Below are 18,485 nucleotides of genomic sequence, written 5' to 3' on the forward strand. Positions count from 1 at the left end.
TAACATTATCTTTTTAACTCTTTAAATGTAAATAGAAAATCTGACAAATGTTAAGTTTAATATTTGTTAAAAAGTTTGTTATATTGGCATTTTTGTGGTTTTTTTTTTTTTTTTTTAAAAAAAAAAAATGTAAAGAATAGTTAAATATGAAGACGGTATTGTGAGTGCTCTAACATTACGTGTTTTTTTTTTTTTTTTTTTTTTTTTTTTTTTTGTAATAAAAAAAACAAGAAAAAACATTAGTTTTCTCTTAGCGTAGCAAAAAGGGTAAACTTAGAGATCGAGTGAATTCAAAGGGCCAATAACTTTAGAGTGGGCCAAGGCCCAGTAGTTCTTCTCATTTGGATCACAACAAGGGCTACTATTGAAATTCATGCTTTGGGTCAAAAGCGAACAAAACTTATTCCTCAAGCCCACCTTTTCTAAGAAAACGGAATGAAATGAAGAGGAGTCAGTTAGTTGATTTAAGAGGGGTAAATTGGTTATTTTGTTTTTTTTAAAACCATTTTACTTTTTCTAAATCAATTAACTGGCTACTTTCCATTTCATTTGAAATGGAGAGGATCCTTAAGCCCTAAAAATCAACCCAAAACTCGAGATGGGAAATGAGAATCACACTTTAAGAAATAGCTTGGAGCGACTCCCTAGTGTGCTAGATACAATGGCGAAGTCAGAAATTCATTTTTGGGGAGATGGAACTAAAATAATTAATAAAATGTAATGACAAAATATACTTTTATAGAAAGAAAATGTAATGACAAAATATACTTTAATAGAAAGAAAATGTAAGCGTAAAACTGAGTGTACACACAGAAATGCGCCATCTGTTTTTCCAGAGTAGTTTCTGCAGGAGGTTATGGAGAAATCTGAGGTTATGTAGGCCATCCCCGTACAGAGGAGCAGATTTTGAAGCTGATTATTTGGGAGGTTAGATCCCGGCTTGCAAGCAAAGGGAAGTTTCAGAGGAATGAGGAAAATATCAGCCTCTGTTATAAATGGAATATTGATGTTTCTATTTTGTTTTGAGTTCCAGTTGCTGGTTTAGTTTTTTTGTTTCTTTGGGCTCTTCTTTTGTTTTGAGCTCCTTGTGTCCTGCAGCCTGGAGGGCTTTGTTTGTACTTTGGTTTTAATTTGTTGAGTTATAAAAATTCTTCTTATTCATCAACAAAAAAAAAAAAAAAAAAAAAAAAAAAAAAAAATCTGATGGAGACTTGTTTGATTTCTAATCCTAGTACTAATTGGGATGATATATATTGTAGATTGGTACTGCAAGTTGATGGGGAAAGGGATGCAGGTTATTCTTTGCAAGTTGTGTTTGGTTGCTGCTGTTTATCATGTGTGGAGATTGAGAAATGATCTCTGCTTTGGAAATACTAGCTCCCCTGTCAGAAGAAGCCTTGGTTAAACGAATCAAATGGGAAGTTAGGACTAGAGTCATGTCTAGTTGCAGGTTTAAGAGCTCTGCTCTTTCTGTTAGGCTTTCTAAAATGTGGTTATTCTAGTCCTGTTTTGGTGTTCTGTTGCTTATTGTGATGTGTTTCACTTGTAAGGTTGTTTGATTTGGTTTGTTCCCTTCTTCTTGGGGGTGTATCCAGTTTTTATTGGAGAAATACTTGCTGAGTTTGGTTATAAAAGATTTGATTCATTAAAAAAAAAAGGAAAAAAAAAAGAAAAAAAAATGAAAAGACAGAAATGCGCCATCTCTTGATCATATTGCCATAATCATATATTTTATCTCTCTCTCTCTCTCTCTCTCTCTCTCTCTCTCTCTTCGAGTGCTGCCTTCAAAATGCTTCAAAGTTTCACACGTTGGCTAGCTTGTCGAGTGTAGCACCTCAAGTGTGATCAACTTTAGTGCTTTTCTACTCCAACATCCATGGTGATTGATGTTGTTTTTTAAGTCGGGGTTTAGATACGTTTATTTTAATATGTACGTGATTATTTTATTTTTGTAACAGCTTTATGCGACTATATTAAAAGGATCGGATCACTTGTTTGTCTTATTTATTTCAATTTGTTTGTATTTTCGCACTATTATTTTCGTTTTGGGTCTATTATTGCGAAGTCCACCTATTTTTCATTTTTTGTTTGTTTTTCTTTAGGATTCTCTATTATCCCTTCCTTTTAGATAAAGAATAGAAAGAATCCTCCTTACAACATTTTTTCTCCCAAAATCAATTTTTTTTTTTTTTAAAAAAAGAGATATTCAGTGAGGGACGATATCAAACATCATATAGCGCAAGAAAGTTGTGGGTAATCAATTTAAATACCAGTTTAAGCTATCCCTAACCAAGAATAATCCTCTACCCAAGATAAAATGATCCAATTTTTTTAATTTAGCACTATAGATTTGATAATTGTTAGCAATGTGTAATTTCAAGCAAACAACCCAATTAACCAAATACTTAATACCAGGGACGGAGCCAGAAAGTATTTTGGGCAGGGGCCAAGCCGTCAAGGCATAAATTACAAATATATTAAAATAGGAGTATGGGTCAAAGCATGAATAAGAAATATATAAAGATTGAAGATGAAATAAATATATAAAGACGAAATTAACATCAATTTAGTTTTGACAAAAAAATAAATAATAAACAAAAGAAAATATACAAAATATGTATTTCAGAATACATTAAATTTTAGTCAAAACACCTATCAAAATGGAATCCGTCGTGTTTTTGAATCCCGAAAACCATCTATGATTGAATCTATGCTAATTGTTGCAGCAACTTCTCTTTCGATGTACACCATTAAAGAATCCGTCAAAAACTCATCTTCAATTTTGTTGCGAAGCCTAGTTTTGACAATATTCATGGTTGAAAATGCTCGTTCTGTAGTTGCGGTAGAAATGGGAAGAGTAAGCACAAGTACAATAACTCGAAAAACAAGTTGGTAGATAGTTGATTTTCCGGTACTAACCAACCATTGGCACAATTTAGAAATATTTGACAATGCTTGGAAACTCGAATGTTGAACTACATTATGCTTATAATGGTTAAGTTCTATTTCCAACTGTTCCTTTTCAAGATCAGTAAAGTCTTGCGAATAAAACTTGTTTACCAACTGACAAATATCATCAATTCTGAAAGATTCACGTGCGGCTCGAGGATCAAAAGCAGAGCCGAGAATAAGCAACTCCACTGCATGCTCACTAAATCGGCGATTTAATTCTTGCAATTGGGAATCTATTGATGCACAAAAAATATCCACTCGATAATGTTGCTCAATTGTAAAGTCGGCTTGTTGATGCCGAGCTCGACCTCGTCTCGCAACATAACAAGCACTCATATCTGGGACATCTATATTGCGTTTCTCGCAAAATGAATTCACATTGGTAAGTAAATCATCCCATTTATCATCTCTATATTGTTGGCCGGATATATGCTTTAGTGGATGAAACAAGATTCATGGCACTTAAAATATCTTGAGATTTTGATTGCAATTCTTGACATAGATGATCAGTGATCTGCATTGTTTCTTTCATGAGGTGCAAGATGAAGACAAATTCAAATGAAGTCATTACCTGATAAACTGAATCTACTTCTTCTCGTTGGGAAGAAGTAGTTCCTACATCAATTATTTTAAGAAAAACTTCACAAGCTGGACTAAATATTTTGATCAAGCTAGAAACTGATCTCAAGTGAGAACTCCAACGAGTATCTCCAGCCCGTTGTAAATTGCTAATTTGATTAAGTCCCCTTCCACTCTGAATCTCATCAATTTCAATTAGGTAAGCAATTTCAGCAGTTTGGGCAATCCGCAATTCTTCAAATCGACTGCACGAAGCACAAACAGTATTGACGATAAAAGTCAAATTAGTAAAAAATTGATGAACATGAATAACTTCCTTTGATGCCGCTACTAATGCCAATTGCAAACGATGTGCGAAACAATGAATGTAGTAGGCATATGGGCAATCATTTGAAACCAAAGCTTCCAACCCATTCCACCCACCTCGCATGTTACTTGCACCGTCATATCCTTGTCTTCAAATATTTTCAATCGCTAACTTATGTTGAGACAATACAAAATATATACCATTTTGTAGGGTTGCTGCCGCAGTATTAGAGACATGAACAAGCCCAAAAAAGCGTTCCCGTACAAAACCATCTTTGTCAACAAATCTTAAAACTATAGCCATTTGCTCCTTCATTGACTCATCACGAGCTTCATCAACAATTATGCAAAACTTTGCATTACCAATTTCTTTGCGAATTGTCTCCTTCACTTTGATTGAAAAAATATGTAAAATTTCTTTTTGTATCATTGGTGATGTGTAAGAGGCATTTTTTGGAGCTTTAGCTATCACTTCAGCAATTTGTTCATTATATGAAACTATCAAATTCAATATTTCAAGAAAATTTCCACGATTCGTTGAATCCACACTTTCATCTCGACCTTTAAAAGTAATACCTTGAAATGCCAACATTCGAACAACTTCAATTGAAGCTTTTAACTGCAGTCGATTGTTTGCAATTTGTTCAAAAGTGAAATTTTCAAACACATTTTGTATGTGTTGAGACTGGTTCTTTAAGTCTTCATATGACCTTTCAGCAATTCTATGAAATGAATTAGGATCTTTTCCTATATGATTGAGAAAAGCACAATTTTTTGCATCTCTAACTTTCTTCCAATTCCTGAATCCATCTATAGTGAATACACGTTGCGTAGGATGCCCAGATGGCTTATTAAAGAGAAAACATGGTAAACAAAATGCTGCATCTTTTTCCTTCGAATATTCAAGCCATATAGAAAATAAATTGAACCACGAAGGTTGAAAGCTATGAAGATGATTTTGATTTCCAGATTTTGGGTACTCTTTAAGGATAAATTGGTACGGACCAGCTTGAATGTAAGCTCGTCAAATTTCATCCCGTTGATCAACATTATACTCCCATATTTGACGACGCAATCCAGGATCAAACTCCAATGAACTAATATCAAACTCATTGACGTCAACTCTTCGAGATTTTTTAGAAGAATTTTCAGAAACTATGATATCAGAAGTTGGCGACGATGTATCACTAACATTGGCATTTGAACTTTGTGCATTTTTTCTTTTGAAAAAGTCAAGTATTGTATTTGGCTTTCCCATCATCTACAAATAAATTTACATAATTATATTGGAGTCTTTAGAAAAGTAAGAAAAAAATATTTGTAAGTTAACAATTAATGAACACACATAAAGAATAATATAATATAATAGTTTTCACATGTCAAATTCTTCAATTAATTGTTTAGACTTATAAACTATAATAACAAATATTCTCAATATTTAATAACCATAATATTCTAATTACAATACCACTTATATTAGGAATTGAGCTTAGAAAACTAACCCCAAAAAGTAGGACCTGCGTTGAGTGATTTTGTACCGCCTCTGTATTGCAAATTAATTATTATTCTGTATCATAAAAATCAGATTAAATCAACTATTTTCAAAATATTATCCTTACACAAAACAATTAACAAACCTATTAAAAAAAAAACAAAAAAAATAAAGTTTTGTAAAATTTTATCCGTACACACTCTGTGAAGGCATTATCCCACAAAAGCTTGAATTTAAATTATTTAACTATGTATATTCTGACTCTCCAGAGGGCAGAGATAAATGTCACAAAAGCTTAAAGCTTTTTGACAAGTCAAGTCACAAAGTTGAAAACAACTATCTTTCAATTTTCTAGTCCAGAGACTTTCATAAAACAAATAAAAAAAATAATTGTTTTCAACTTTCAAGAGGTAGAGACTCTCTCAGTCTCCTGGTCTCTTCTCCTTCCGCAGAGAGGCGATAGCAAACAAAAGAAAAAATCATAAATAGTAATCATCAACAAAAAAATAGGAGTAGATTACCATAGCGTCTCGTCACTATCGTGGACCTGCCTGGTGTGCAAAGCGATAATTTTGTGCTTACTGCTTGGCCGTTGTGTTGGATTTGGTGTGCAAACTGGAAACTGCAGTGGGTCGGCTGAGGGGTGGAGAAGAGTACAGAGATATTCTTGTTTTAGGGTTTTTTTTTAATTAAATTTTTTTTTTTCAAAATTTGAGTTGTTTGGCTGTGTTGGAACTGAAAACACCCCTCTTAATTAAGTGCATGCCGGCTTTTGATGTTTAGAGACTACAACTACAACAAATATGTGGATTTGGGCTTTTTTATAGGTTTATTTGGTTAAGGAACAAAGATTAATTGGGTAAGGGCCAACAAATTGAGAAGGGGCCAATGGGCTAATTTTTATTTTTATTTTTTTCAAGATTTTTTTTATCCTTATAAATTTTTTTTTTTCAAAAAAGTGAGGGGGGGCCATGGCCCCTGCCGGCCCCCCCTCTCCTCCGTCTCTGCTTAATACCTGTGTTACCATCAGTCTTTTCCTTTCAGTCAAGAAAGAAAATGACTTAAAAAGAATTTCTGTTTACCAATGCAAACTGGCAAACCCTTTCTCAACCACTAACATGATATTCAAATGAAAAAAAAAAATTAAAAAAAAATAAAAAACAAAGGTATATAAGATGACTGTTAAAACTTGCGAAGAATTGCAGTAAAGTAAGAAAACACTCATTTTCTAACATCATATCATGAATTAAGGTCCATTTGTGTTTGTAATTTTAAAACTGTACGAATTTAAAAAATAATAATTTTAAAACATGCAATTTAAAAACGTAATTTTTAAAAACACAGCTAAACAACATTTGATAAAATAACAGTTTAGTCTTTAAAATCGTAACAGAGGTCCCACATTTGAAAACTCTAGTTTGTATTGATGATAAAAAGTATTATTGAGGTTACTTACTTTTTTAGATCAAATCAATATTTTCTGTTTTTCGCTATATTTTACTTTGATGTTTATTGTCAATAGTAGTACTTCCAGTTAATAACAAGTTAATTATTTGGTGTAACACCCCGGATTTTAGACTAGCAAAGTCGTAAGTGAAAACCTCTAATTTTCATGTGACGCTACTACATCAAACATATAATCTTGCAGCGAAATATTTTTTTTTTCTTTCTAAAACACTAGGAATACCTAGTTGGACCTCGCATAACACATAAGAGCTAATTGAAATACCTTGGTATAATATAAAAATAACCATAATTTTAGTTACATACATTACATACACACTAGGTCTATCAAATAAGTGCCACATGCGACACATAATCATCCATAAATATACAACCAAATATAACTAAGTTATACTCATGTTTACACGTACAAACTAAAAGAAAGAAACATAAACTCATAAAGCTAGCTCATCAAAGACTAGCAACAAGCATGCAACATATGGTCTAATAACCGTTAAAACTGGTGAAGGGACCTTCGCCCTCAACTTCGAGACTTGCATAAAGGTCTATGTAAATATGTTGTCATCATATTTACATAGGCAAATAAGTGAGTTCCATTGTTTCAATAAGTATAAAAGCTACTAGTTAATATGTTATCATTAATGACAATCATGTAATTTTCATTTTATTCATGCAATGCATCATTCTAGAGGACTGCAACCTCTCGACTAATAGGGAACTCAAACCCCACGTTTACGGATAATAGTCGACTCTAACCCCTCATTCTCACTTTATTAGTAGCACTCGGGACTCTAACCACCAGTCCAAAGACTATAATTACATTATTATTAACTTTCAGCAATTGGGACTCCAACCACCAGTTTGGGGACTAGAACCCAAAAATAAATTAATGTCTTTTATTATCTGTTTTGGAATAAAAATAAGACAATATGCAATATCACATTGTAACGCCCCAAATTTGAACCAGCAAATTCGTAAGTAGAAACCTCCGGTTTCCACGTGACATTACTACATCAGAGATAAACTCTTGCAGCGGAATATATTTTTTCTTCTAAAGCCTTAGGAATTGATAACACATTTAGAGCTGACTGAAATACCTCGATATGTTTATAAAAATTTACTTAGGTTTATCTTTACACGTCATTTGCACACTAGGTGCATTAAAAGATAAGTGCCACAAACGGCACATAAACATACAACATAAGAATACACCAAATAAAACATCGTCATAATTATTACAAGCCTTGAAATAAAACACACATAAATATGCCTAGTAATTTCTAAGCTAGCACATATTACTATAGCAATGGTTTCAAAAACCATTAAAACTGGCATATGAGTCCATGCCTTCTTCGTCTCGATCTGCATCAGCAACTATGTAAATATGACGTCATCATATTTACATAGACAAACAAGTGAGTCATCTATTTTCATATCTAAGTTACCATCAGATCAATAACAGTTCATAAAGAATGCAAATGTATGGGTTGTATGAATATGCATCGTAGTAACCATTTAGTTTGGTATTTTATGCTCATCTTTCTTCAGACTCTCGTGGTAGGTTATCTGAACCCGTTCATGTCCTTTGCCTCACACTTAAAGTCTTACCTGTTTTTACTGGAATCCTACTGGTCCCAGCATTAGTTATATATTAGGCCTTCGGACACCCCTGGGTCACTCTGAACCCCCTGGATCCACTGACTAGCCTTTCTTCCCCTTGCTACTACATCAGCTTGTTGATGACTATCTCATCAGCCGTTATATTAATTGGACACAACATGCAATGCATGATCAACCACATGCAATGAACGCACACCACACAGTCCTAATGAAACATAGAATCATTCCTCAGTAAGTACATCCATACTTACCCTCCTTGTATAGTTTCTTAGCTCCTTTTTCTGCATATAAATCAATCAATATAATAAGTATATATATATATATATCAATTATCAATCAAACAAAATATTGTTTATAAACACTCATCTTTTTATCCATTACTTCATTATTTGAGATGATTACTTATAACAATCTTAAATCCTTGGTTCATGATTTGGTGCCGAGGCTATATGACCAATACCACCAAATACGATTATGAAGGATTTAACATATATTATAAGAACATAAAGTAAATACTATTAAGATTCATTATGATGCAAGGGGTTGGGTAAGCAGTTGGCTGAGCCTCCTTACTTAATGCAAATGCTAAGATAAATAGGTAAATATATATACTAACAATAATATATTCACTATTAAGTCAACTAGATTCATTTCTTTGATTCATGGTTGAGCACTGAAACGGTTGACATAATGCTCAAACATGAATCTTAACATGAAAATACATCTTAGAAATCACTTATGAAATACTTGAACACATAGAAAACTTACCAAACAAATTCTGAAACAAAAGCCCCCCTTTAAGCCTTTAGTGACCGGTTTTGGAGTTGCTAGTGCTGTCTTGGTTTCGGATCTTGGTTCTATAAATCTAGGCCAAGAAATAGCAAGGTAAGAGGTATATCTAGCTCTCCTAAGGTTGCTGGACAGAAAATCAAAAGAGAAATAGAAGGGTTTCTTCACCTAAGCCAAGTAATGAACAAAGGAAGACTAAATTGTATAAGTATGAACTTCTCACTTGTCTTAAGGTAGAATGGGAGGTAAGGCTTGTCCCATATTTATAGGAGTCTTAGAACATCAAGGAAATGAAAGGAAATTCGTGCTTGGAGTGCTAGAGGGCTGCTGGAAATTGGATAGACAAAGAGAACTTTTACCACCTTCCTTTCCATGCTTATCTTCCACCTTGCATTCCACCTCATCACTAGGTTTTGTTTCTTGCTAAATCAAATCCCAGCACTTGCTGAATGATAATATTTTTAATATAAGGTGGCTAGGGATGGCTGCTAAGTGTATTACAAAACATTTCTGCTAATATTTCGACAGTCAGATTAATAAGGCACCAGTTTTGGTCAAAAAGATCAACTGTTACCAAATTGAATTCTGACTTCACAGGATTCAAGTATAAACTATATATATACAATATTGAGTAATTAAAAGCCATAAAAACATATTTATCTAGCCTAAATTTGAAGGTCAAAGTTTAACCAAAAGTGCCACTTGGCACCTAAATAGTCAACTATAAATCAAAAAGTCAACCGGTGGACTTTTTACTAACTTTTACCATGTGATAGATCTTTCTTTTGTAAGCACAACGGTTTTCGAATCAACTAAATCTGAGTTCGTTTGACCTATTTTCGGTTCGATCAAAGTTTAAAGCTTAAATAAAATTCTTAAGTCTCAAGGGTTTTTAGGTTTGCTTATAAAAACATGTGGATATTATTTCCTCAACAATATCAATGATTTCTTAGGAGCATGAATTTCCCGGGCGTTACACACATCCTTGCACATATAATCAAACAGATGATAACAAGTATTATATTATTAAAGCCAATATCATGACTCAGTAATTAAGTAATTTCATACTTAATATTCATATTTATAAAAACTTTTGTAAAATAACACGACAAGCAATATATTTATTAAAACCAGTATCATGTCTTAGTAAATACTTTCATACTTACTATTAATATTTATACAACATTGGTAAGAAAACACTGCAAGCAATATAGTTATTAAAACCAATATCATGACTCAGTAAGTACATTTATACTTACTCTTTTCTTAGATAAAATTCCCGACTTCAATTCTACAAATAATCTATATACACACAGTATTTCATAAATCAGTATAATCATTAAACAATATAATCAAACATCCAATAGAATATTGTTCAGAGACCCTCATCTGTTTATATGTATTTACCATAATTTTTACTCACTTTATTTATCACTAACTCATCTATTTGTCTCTACTCCATTTGTCCATAGTCCATTTTTGTCCACTACATGAATTGTCCATGAGCTTAATATTGTCAATTATCTCATTATTATCTTATTAATTTATTATATCAATTACCTTAAGTTATAATGAGACAATCACTTAGGATAACCTTAAAACCCGAGTTCATAATTTAGCAACGAGATTAAGACCAATAGCTCCAAATATGAAGCTTTGAGGATTAAGATATGGGATGTGTTTCTACATGAATGAGTCCCACCAATGTGTCTTGGGTTGTGTAAGTGGGTTGTGCAAGAATCATTTTTCTTAAGATATATCATAAAGATAATAAAAGTAAGTACGATCGACTCATGTTATTCAATAAGGAAAAAGTCACTCGATGAAAGTCTTACGGACATTCAGAAGACGAAAAGTAAAGAAAATAATGTAATTTCAGTTTATCATACTAAAAGTTTCTCGATAGAAGTATTAAGGAATAATAGTGACGATTAATATCATTTTCCTCTACTTATTTTAAATCATAAGTTTATTGGGTCTTCTTAGAACAATAAAAGAAATCAAATGGAAGCTCAAAGCTAGGAATATTAAGATCAAAACTTGTAATCTTTTGAAAGTATAACTTCAAACTTATTTATTTTTGAGTTAAAGTTAACTTAGAGATTCATGTGATAACATCAAAGAAACATTATAAAGCATCAAAATGCATACCTAGTAGTGATATGAAATAAAATCACCAAAATCATCCAAGGTGACCGTGTATGATGTTGTTAGCTAAGGAAGAGATTTTTTATCTTCAAGATGCAACCTAGGCTATAAATGATGAAGTAAACTAACTACTAAACTATCATATTATGGCAATGCATGGCTGCCATGAGTCATGACAAGAGAAGCAAAACTACCAAAGAAAATGCAAGTGGCCATGTAGGAAGAAAACAAGCCAGTTAAAGCTTTTGAAACAAAAATATTCTAGATCTTTAGGAAGAATGCATGAAAGAAGACAAGGCAAGCATTCTATTTATAGAAGGACATCCAAGGGCTATATGGTGCAAAATGTAATAAAAGTATTAACTTATTGGGGTAATTACCTTTTTTCTCCCCGTCAACTACCAAGAAATGCGCGATGCCTCCACGAACTACTAACTCGACCAAAATAGAGCATTCAATTATCACTTGGAAAACTGCATACAAAAAGCTGAGAGAAAGAGACCAACGTCTTAATCAGGAGAGGATACATACATGGACCAATTTAAAAGAACAATTTAAATATAAAAGTTTAATTTCGTAAACTTAAACCTTTTCAAATAAAAATATGAAGAAATTGATTTGAATTGTAAAAAAGAATTGTTGACGTTCACAAAAAAAAAAAAAAAAAAAAAAAGAAAAGAAATGAAAAGAAAAGAAAAACCATAACTTTATTACATGAGGATAATTACCTTTTGCCCCCATGAACTACCATCCTCTTCCAACATGCCCCCATGAACTGACAACGAAAACAAGGGTAAAATAGAAAGAGAAATTTGTTAGACGGCACGTGACGGTCACTTAACCTGTTGACTGTCTATTTTAACAACTCTGACTGACGGAAGGCGGCAAAGTATGTAACTGTGGTAGTTGAATGCTCTATTTTTGGTCGAGTTAGTAGTTTGTGGGGCATCGCGCATTTCTTGGTAGTTGATAGGGGGAAAAGGTAATTACCCCTAACTTATTTGATAAGTTCTTGCAAAGTAGTCATTATATCATAATTTATTTGAATTAGCATTTCCGTCCAAATAAAATGCAGTATACTCCGGTCCACTTTTCAATGCTCAAATGTACTTCGATTAACATGAAATTTTTAGGGTAGCTAAAAGACTTATAGACGAACACTTTTTCTTTTTGGTTTGACTCATTTAGAGTTCGTTTTCACCAAGTTTTGACCCTCCCAAAGTTTCAGCCTACTTGACAAATAACATAAACCAAAAGTCTTTGTCAAGTCTTCTCCAAGTCAATAAGTTCATTTATCTCCATTCTTATTAATGGCATTGGCGGCAATTTTTTTGATGACGATGAACTTCTTCAAGGCAGGGCCACTACGTGTACCCACTCTTATTAGGTAAACCTCGGATCCGTGTAAAGCGTTCCCTCCATACGAATCGGGTAATACTTCGACTTTGTCGGCGGGCTGGCCCCAAAGAATTGTTTATACTCAAGGGAATTCAAACCTTAGACCTCATGGGACTACCACAAAGATCAAGGCCCTTAATTACCACTTGAGCCAATCCCTTGAGGTTAATGGCATTAATAGTTATTAATTTGAGAAGATCATATATGCTAGAAAAATCAAAGGGATTTGGTCAAGTAGTGCAAATTTAGCAATTTTAAATTTAATTGACAATTGAAAACTCAAGTACAAAGCTTTTTAGGCTACAATTGAGATTTTACTCAAATTCAGTTTTAATTTCATCAAACTGACTCAGAAGACATTTATTTACTAAAATGAGTCATAATATGTCAAGAAACATAATAAGTCAACCTCAATTTTAGAAATAACACGGTAATTGGTGAAAACGTTGTTTTAGTGAGTCAACAATGATTCGTGCTAAATCTGGAATTTCTACTTATAGAGGGCTTAAATACAAGCAATATGAGCTTTGAATCGACTAGTTTCGAGTTCGTATGCCCAAGTTATGTTCATTTTAAGTTATAAGGTAAAAATCGGTTTTTATCCTTATCACTTTATTTTGAAAAAGTTTTCTTAATTCCTAAAACAACTACAAAATCCAATTGATAATGTCTTTTTTAATATTATCATTGACTTTTATAGAAGAATTTAAGAGACATTAAATTTTTCAGGTGTTACATCGGGAAACGCTATGAGTAACATTCCAAACTAGTTGCCCTAGTTAATCAATTTTTACAGCGTTACAGTGTCTGTATAAGTGTTCTTTTTAACACCAAGAAGACATATGCACGAAAAGAATTGTCAAGCAAACAAATCAAGAACAAGAAAGATAAAGGATTAATTGGCATCTCACCTAACAGAGAAATGGGCATCACACCAAGGAAATGGTATCTCACCGCATGTACAAAAGAAAAGTAATCACAACTCAAAAAGAACAAAATATGTTTATTCATCAATTCTAATAAATTTTTATTGAAGTAAAAAAGAACACTAAAATAGACATGGACAAAATCTTAATCCTAATTTGACTGATTGACTTTTGGCAAACCCTATTATTGAATTACAAAATAACACTAACTCTTACGATTTAAATAAAATATGAAATTAAATACTAATTAATAACCTAAATACAACTAAAAAAAACCCGATTATTAATTTTTCATCTTGTATCACTACAGCTAGACATGCACTTATATATTAATTACCCTCCATGTTGCTCCTTAAACCTCCTGAAGACCCCTTCAATAGCAACATCAAAAGCATCTTTTACACTCTCCAAACCTTCTTGAGGCTTTGCATATAAAAGTTTCGGTATAAAAGCAATCACCCTCTCCCTCATTTTTCTTACCTCTTCTCTACTGTACTTCTCAAGCACCTTCCTAATGGACGTCCCATTTTTTACCGCTTGGTGATCTATAAAGACTGAAAAACTCCCTAGTTGTTCGCCCGGTAAAAACCACTCATATTGATCATAAGCAGACCGCTTCCAAAAAAGAACAGGGATTGAACCGGCCACCATGCAGTCGAACATGGACCGCCTCGTGTACGTGTCCCCTCTGGGTTGCAAGCAAAAGTCTGAGTCCAAGAAGGTGTCCAAAATAGCCGAGGCACCATTGTAACACCTAGTTCCGCTGCAATCCACGACTCGGCAAGAGTCGGACTCGTTCTCACAATGACTCAGCAAGCGACCCCTAAAATCGTCCCTGAATGCGCCACGTTTCCCTCCGACGAAGCAGAAGAGGCTCCTCCGCTTGTGCGTGCGAATATGCCTTTGCCACTCCAACACGTCAGCGTCGGACCTGGGATGGAATCCAGTGGGGTAAGGCACACCAATGTCAAGTGGGTCCCACGGGCTCCGTTCAATCACGAGGCGATGGATGTTCTTCATTCCGGGCATATAGACAAAGCTGGACCCCCATCCGTTCTCTCCCCACCGTCGAAAATCCCAAACCATCCGTCCCAGCGTCATGAAGTGATCTGAGCCGTTTGATCTTTTCCAATAGGGCTGGTTTTGGACCCACATCAACAACATCTCGCAATCCCTATCACGCTCTTTGCTACTACGACTTGTGAAAAGATACCTCCCGACAGTGAGTCCAGCATAAAAGGGTATGTAGAACGCTGTAGCAGATTCGGGCTCCAAAGTTCTGCACCTATGCCTCAAAACCCTATTATGGAAAATCACCTCCAACATGAACTGGTCTGTCCAGTACCAAGCCGGAGCTAGGCTCGCTGGCACCACTCCAGCGATCTCGGTGGCTCTCCGGCCGAACCCCCCGTTCAAAACGGCATCGCAGTATCGTGGGCTCCATGGGTCCAAACTAGAGCAATTCTCTAGCATTTCTTTGTTGAACATGGGTGGTAGGTCATAGACGTAGACCCTACCGGACGGACATGTTTCATCCTTTTGGTCGGAGTCGGACACATTATGGGTTGGAGTTTCAGCAGTTGTATTTCCGGCTAAAGACTTATGGGAGATGAAGGAATAATAGTTGAAGCAAAAGAATAGTTGAAACAAAACAAGTGTGATTAGTAGGAAGCGTGAGCAAGAGTAGTTGTTTGAGTAGTAGAAGTTTTTATTGGCATCTTTGAGGTCCATGTTCATGGATTTAAGTTTGGTTGCAGTGAGGTATGTGTATGATATATTGAGAGAGAGAGAGAGAGAGAGAGAGAGAGAGAGAGAGAGAGAGAGAGAGAGAGAGAGGAAGCCTTGGATCGGAAACCAAAATTAAAGTCTAGAAACGTACGTCTCCTTCAAGAAAATGCATTTGATATTATATAGCTAGTCATTAATTATTATTTCTTTCGATCCAGTTGATCAATAAATAATAGAGAAAATTAGTTCATGCATGTGACTAAAAAGTCTAAAATCCAGCCCGGTTAAAGAAGTGTAATTATAAAATTCAAAAACGATAATCATATGTATGTGTGTGCGCGCGCATGCATGCATGTGTTCTTTGTTTTTTCCCGGCCATGCCCACTAGAAGAAGCAAAAATGACAATATATTACGAACAAGTCAACCCATGCGCCCTTAATTAGTATGCGCATGAGACGACGAAAAATTAAAATACTGAATTAGAAAGTCGTGCATATACGTACAGCGCGCATCAAGGCAGTTGCGAATGCTTGCTGGATCGAAATACCATTCACCTACAATTCAATTTTCAACCCTTGATATTATCATTTATATACATAGAGAGAGAGAGAGAGAGAGAGAGAGAGAGAGAGATGAGAGAGAGAGAGAGATGAGAGAGAGAGAGAGAGAGAGAGAGAGAGAGAGAGAGAGAGAGAGAGAGAGAGAGAGAGAGAGAGAGATGTGAAGGTAATTAACTTTGTCTATTTAATTAGGTTAATATGATCATCACGTACAGTCGGGGCAGAACTACGTACCCTTCCCCCAAAATTATTAAAAGTTTCTAAATTTTAAAAAAATTCTTTAAGTGTTTTTTTTTTTTTAATGAATTCGACCCCTAAAATTGAATTTTTACCCTTAAAAATCTTTATTTTTTTATTTTCGATCCCCTCATCACAAATTTTGGTTCCGCCCTGATCACAGCTAGAGGAATGCAATTATGCACCTAATCTCCTACCTACCATAATCTTGTTTGCTCTCTCATTCTCTATATATATTTTGATTGTTTTCTACGGCGCTATATATTGGTCTTCCGCGTTGGCATTGTATATATATACATACAACTAGCTCTAGCTTGTAAAATTTCGAGAAGTACGTACGCTTATTCAACTACAGCTAGCTAACTAGCGAGGATCCTGTTAAATATTAATGCTCACATGCATGGATGGAAACGCTATTGCCTGTTGGTGTTCCCATGCATGCATGCATGTGAGGCACGATCGAATTACTTAAAATAAATTCATTAGCTTCAGCGATCGATCAGCTCGAAGAAGACTAAGAAGTCGTTTTAATTAGAATTTCCGAATTCATTTGAAGATTGATGAAAGCACATGCGCTCGTTAATTATAAGAAGAAAAACGCCAAGCTCTTATATTTTAAAGCAATTTCATTAGCGTCAGCTAGAAGAGATAGCATACATATATATATCAGTCGTCGTTTTAGTATCATTCAACGACCTAGCTCCCAGCTGATATATAATTAATGACTTTCGTCCACGCTTCATACAAGTAGCCAAACTAGCCATTATTTTACATTCTTTAATTTATATAAAGATACGGAAGCTAAATTTTGTATTTTAGCAAAAAATATGTTTAAAGTCAACAATTTTTTATTCTTGACTCTAGTGACGTGGCGGTTAACTGTAGTAGTTAAAAAATCCACACTTGATAATTAGGGTTTCTGATTGTGATTTTTCACGATTCATTTCGAGTCAAGAATCTTCTCTACTTGGGTCAAGTTGATAGTACGTGGATTTGAGGAAATTGTGGAGATCGAGTAGTAGAGAGCATGTCACATGTATTTTATTGTGATTTAAATTAAACATAAGTACGGGTATTCGTTAATTTATTTCAAATAAAGAATAATTTATGGAATCAAATAAATTAGAATTAACTTTATTCTTATTCTTTGATGGGAGGAATAAATAAGCTATCAATTCTCATAATATGGCGGATCTTGAACATTCATTGATCAATATATATATATATATATATATATATATATATATATATATATATATATATATATATATATAGCTGAGAGATTATATGTACCGATTGTATTCTTTTCTTATTTATGGTGTTTTTGGATGTGTGTGTAATGGAACTGTTAATGGATTTGTAATGGAGATTCTGGTTATGAATATTGGATGATAAACGTACATAGAATTGATAGAATGAAAGATACAATTTAGGCTATTGGAGGGTACGGTGCCTGGGCCTCCAAAGGAAAATGAATACAATTTCACTAATTTCTTCAATGACTCTACTTACGAACTGGACCTCCTTATTTATGCCCATCCTGCACATGTTAATAGAAAAGTCCAACCCACTAACTCACCTTACTAAAATACGTAACATAAAGTCTAATTTTAACCCACTACGTATACGTACTATTAATTTAAATCCCTTACATTTTTTGTAGTTTGCCTGTGAAAAGAAAAGGTCAATTACCCTTATTAGACTCGAGAAGTTGGCTGAATTTGCATCCACCGACTAAAATATCTCTTCTTCCATAAAAGTTGGATTTTATGGCTAGAGATATTGATTTCAAAGTACTTTCATTAGCACTTAGGTTTTATAAACCTCAATCTAACACGTCGAATATTAACTAAAATGACTGTAAAGTTAAGGTTTGAATTTAAAATCTCTGTTATTATATTATATTGTTTAACATGAAAGCCAAAGTGCTTTCTCTTCCCTGGATCCTATGTGGTGATTTCAATGTGGTCAGAAGTGTGGCTGAGAAGTGGGGATCAGACCGTTTAAACCCTTATGAGTTGGAGTTTGTGGATTGCTTAAATAATTTGGAAGTTACTGATTTGAATTCTAGTGGCTGTTTTTTCACTTGGAATAATAAGAGTGAGGGTTCTAACTTTGTGGCTAGGAAGCTTGACCGTGTGATGGTAAATGAGGAGTGGTTATGTCAATATGGTGGAACTACTGTTGATTTTCCTCCTGGAGGAATCTCGGACCATTCTCCTGCTATCATTTCAGTTGGTTCTTTGGTTAGTTTTGGGCCAAAGCCTTTCAAATTTTTTAATTAC

The 18,485-nt window shown here is 34.2% G+C and overlaps 2 protein-coding genes across 2 annotated transcripts; both read right to left on the reverse strand.

Moving 5' to 3' along the window:
• Positions 1 to 2,655: 2,655 nt before the first annotated feature.
• On the reverse strand, positions 2,656 to 3,961 carry LOC133860394 (uncharacterized). Its single transcript, XM_062296011.1, has 2 exons — positions 3,524 to 3,961; positions 2,656 to 3,384 (listed from the first exon to the last, which is right to left on the reverse strand). Exons 1-2 carry the CDS (start codon positions 3,959 to 3,961, stop codon positions 2,656 to 2,658), a joined length of 1,167 nt encoding a protein of 388 aa, XP_062151995.1.
• A 9,848-nt stretch (positions 3,962 to 13,809) lies between these two features.
• On the reverse strand, positions 13,810 to 15,494 carry LOC133861844 (xyloglucan galactosyltransferase XLT2-like). Its single transcript, XM_062297659.1, has one exon. It carries the CDS (start codon positions 15,409 to 15,411, stop codon positions 14,008 to 14,010), a length of 1,404 nt encoding a protein of 467 aa, XP_062153643.1. The 5' UTR covers positions 15,412 to 15,494; the 3' UTR covers positions 13,810 to 14,007.
• Positions 15,495 to 18,485: the final 2,991 nt, after the last annotated feature.

This window comes from Alnus glutinosa, chromosome 2 (assembly GCF_958979055.1).
Source record: "Alnus glutinosa chromosome 2, dhAlnGlut1.1, whole genome shotgun sequence".
Classification (NCBI taxonomy): Eukaryota; Viridiplantae; Streptophyta; class Magnoliopsida; order Fagales; family Betulaceae; genus Alnus; species Alnus glutinosa.

Excerpts from the sequence above, each read along its gene's own strand:
- LOC133860394 (XM_062296011.1), bottom strand. The coding sequence starts at position 3,961 with ATGCGAGGTGGGTGGAATGGGTTGGAAGCTTTGGTTTCAAATGATTGC. Across the intron at positions 3,385-3,523 it reads AAGTAGATTCAGTTTATCAG|CATATATCCGGCCAACAATA; the intron begins GTAATGACTTCA and ends CATCCACTAAAG.
- LOC133861844 (XM_062297659.1), bottom strand. The coding sequence starts at position 15,411 with ATGAACATGGACCTCAAAGATGCCAATAAAAACTTCTACTACTCAAAC.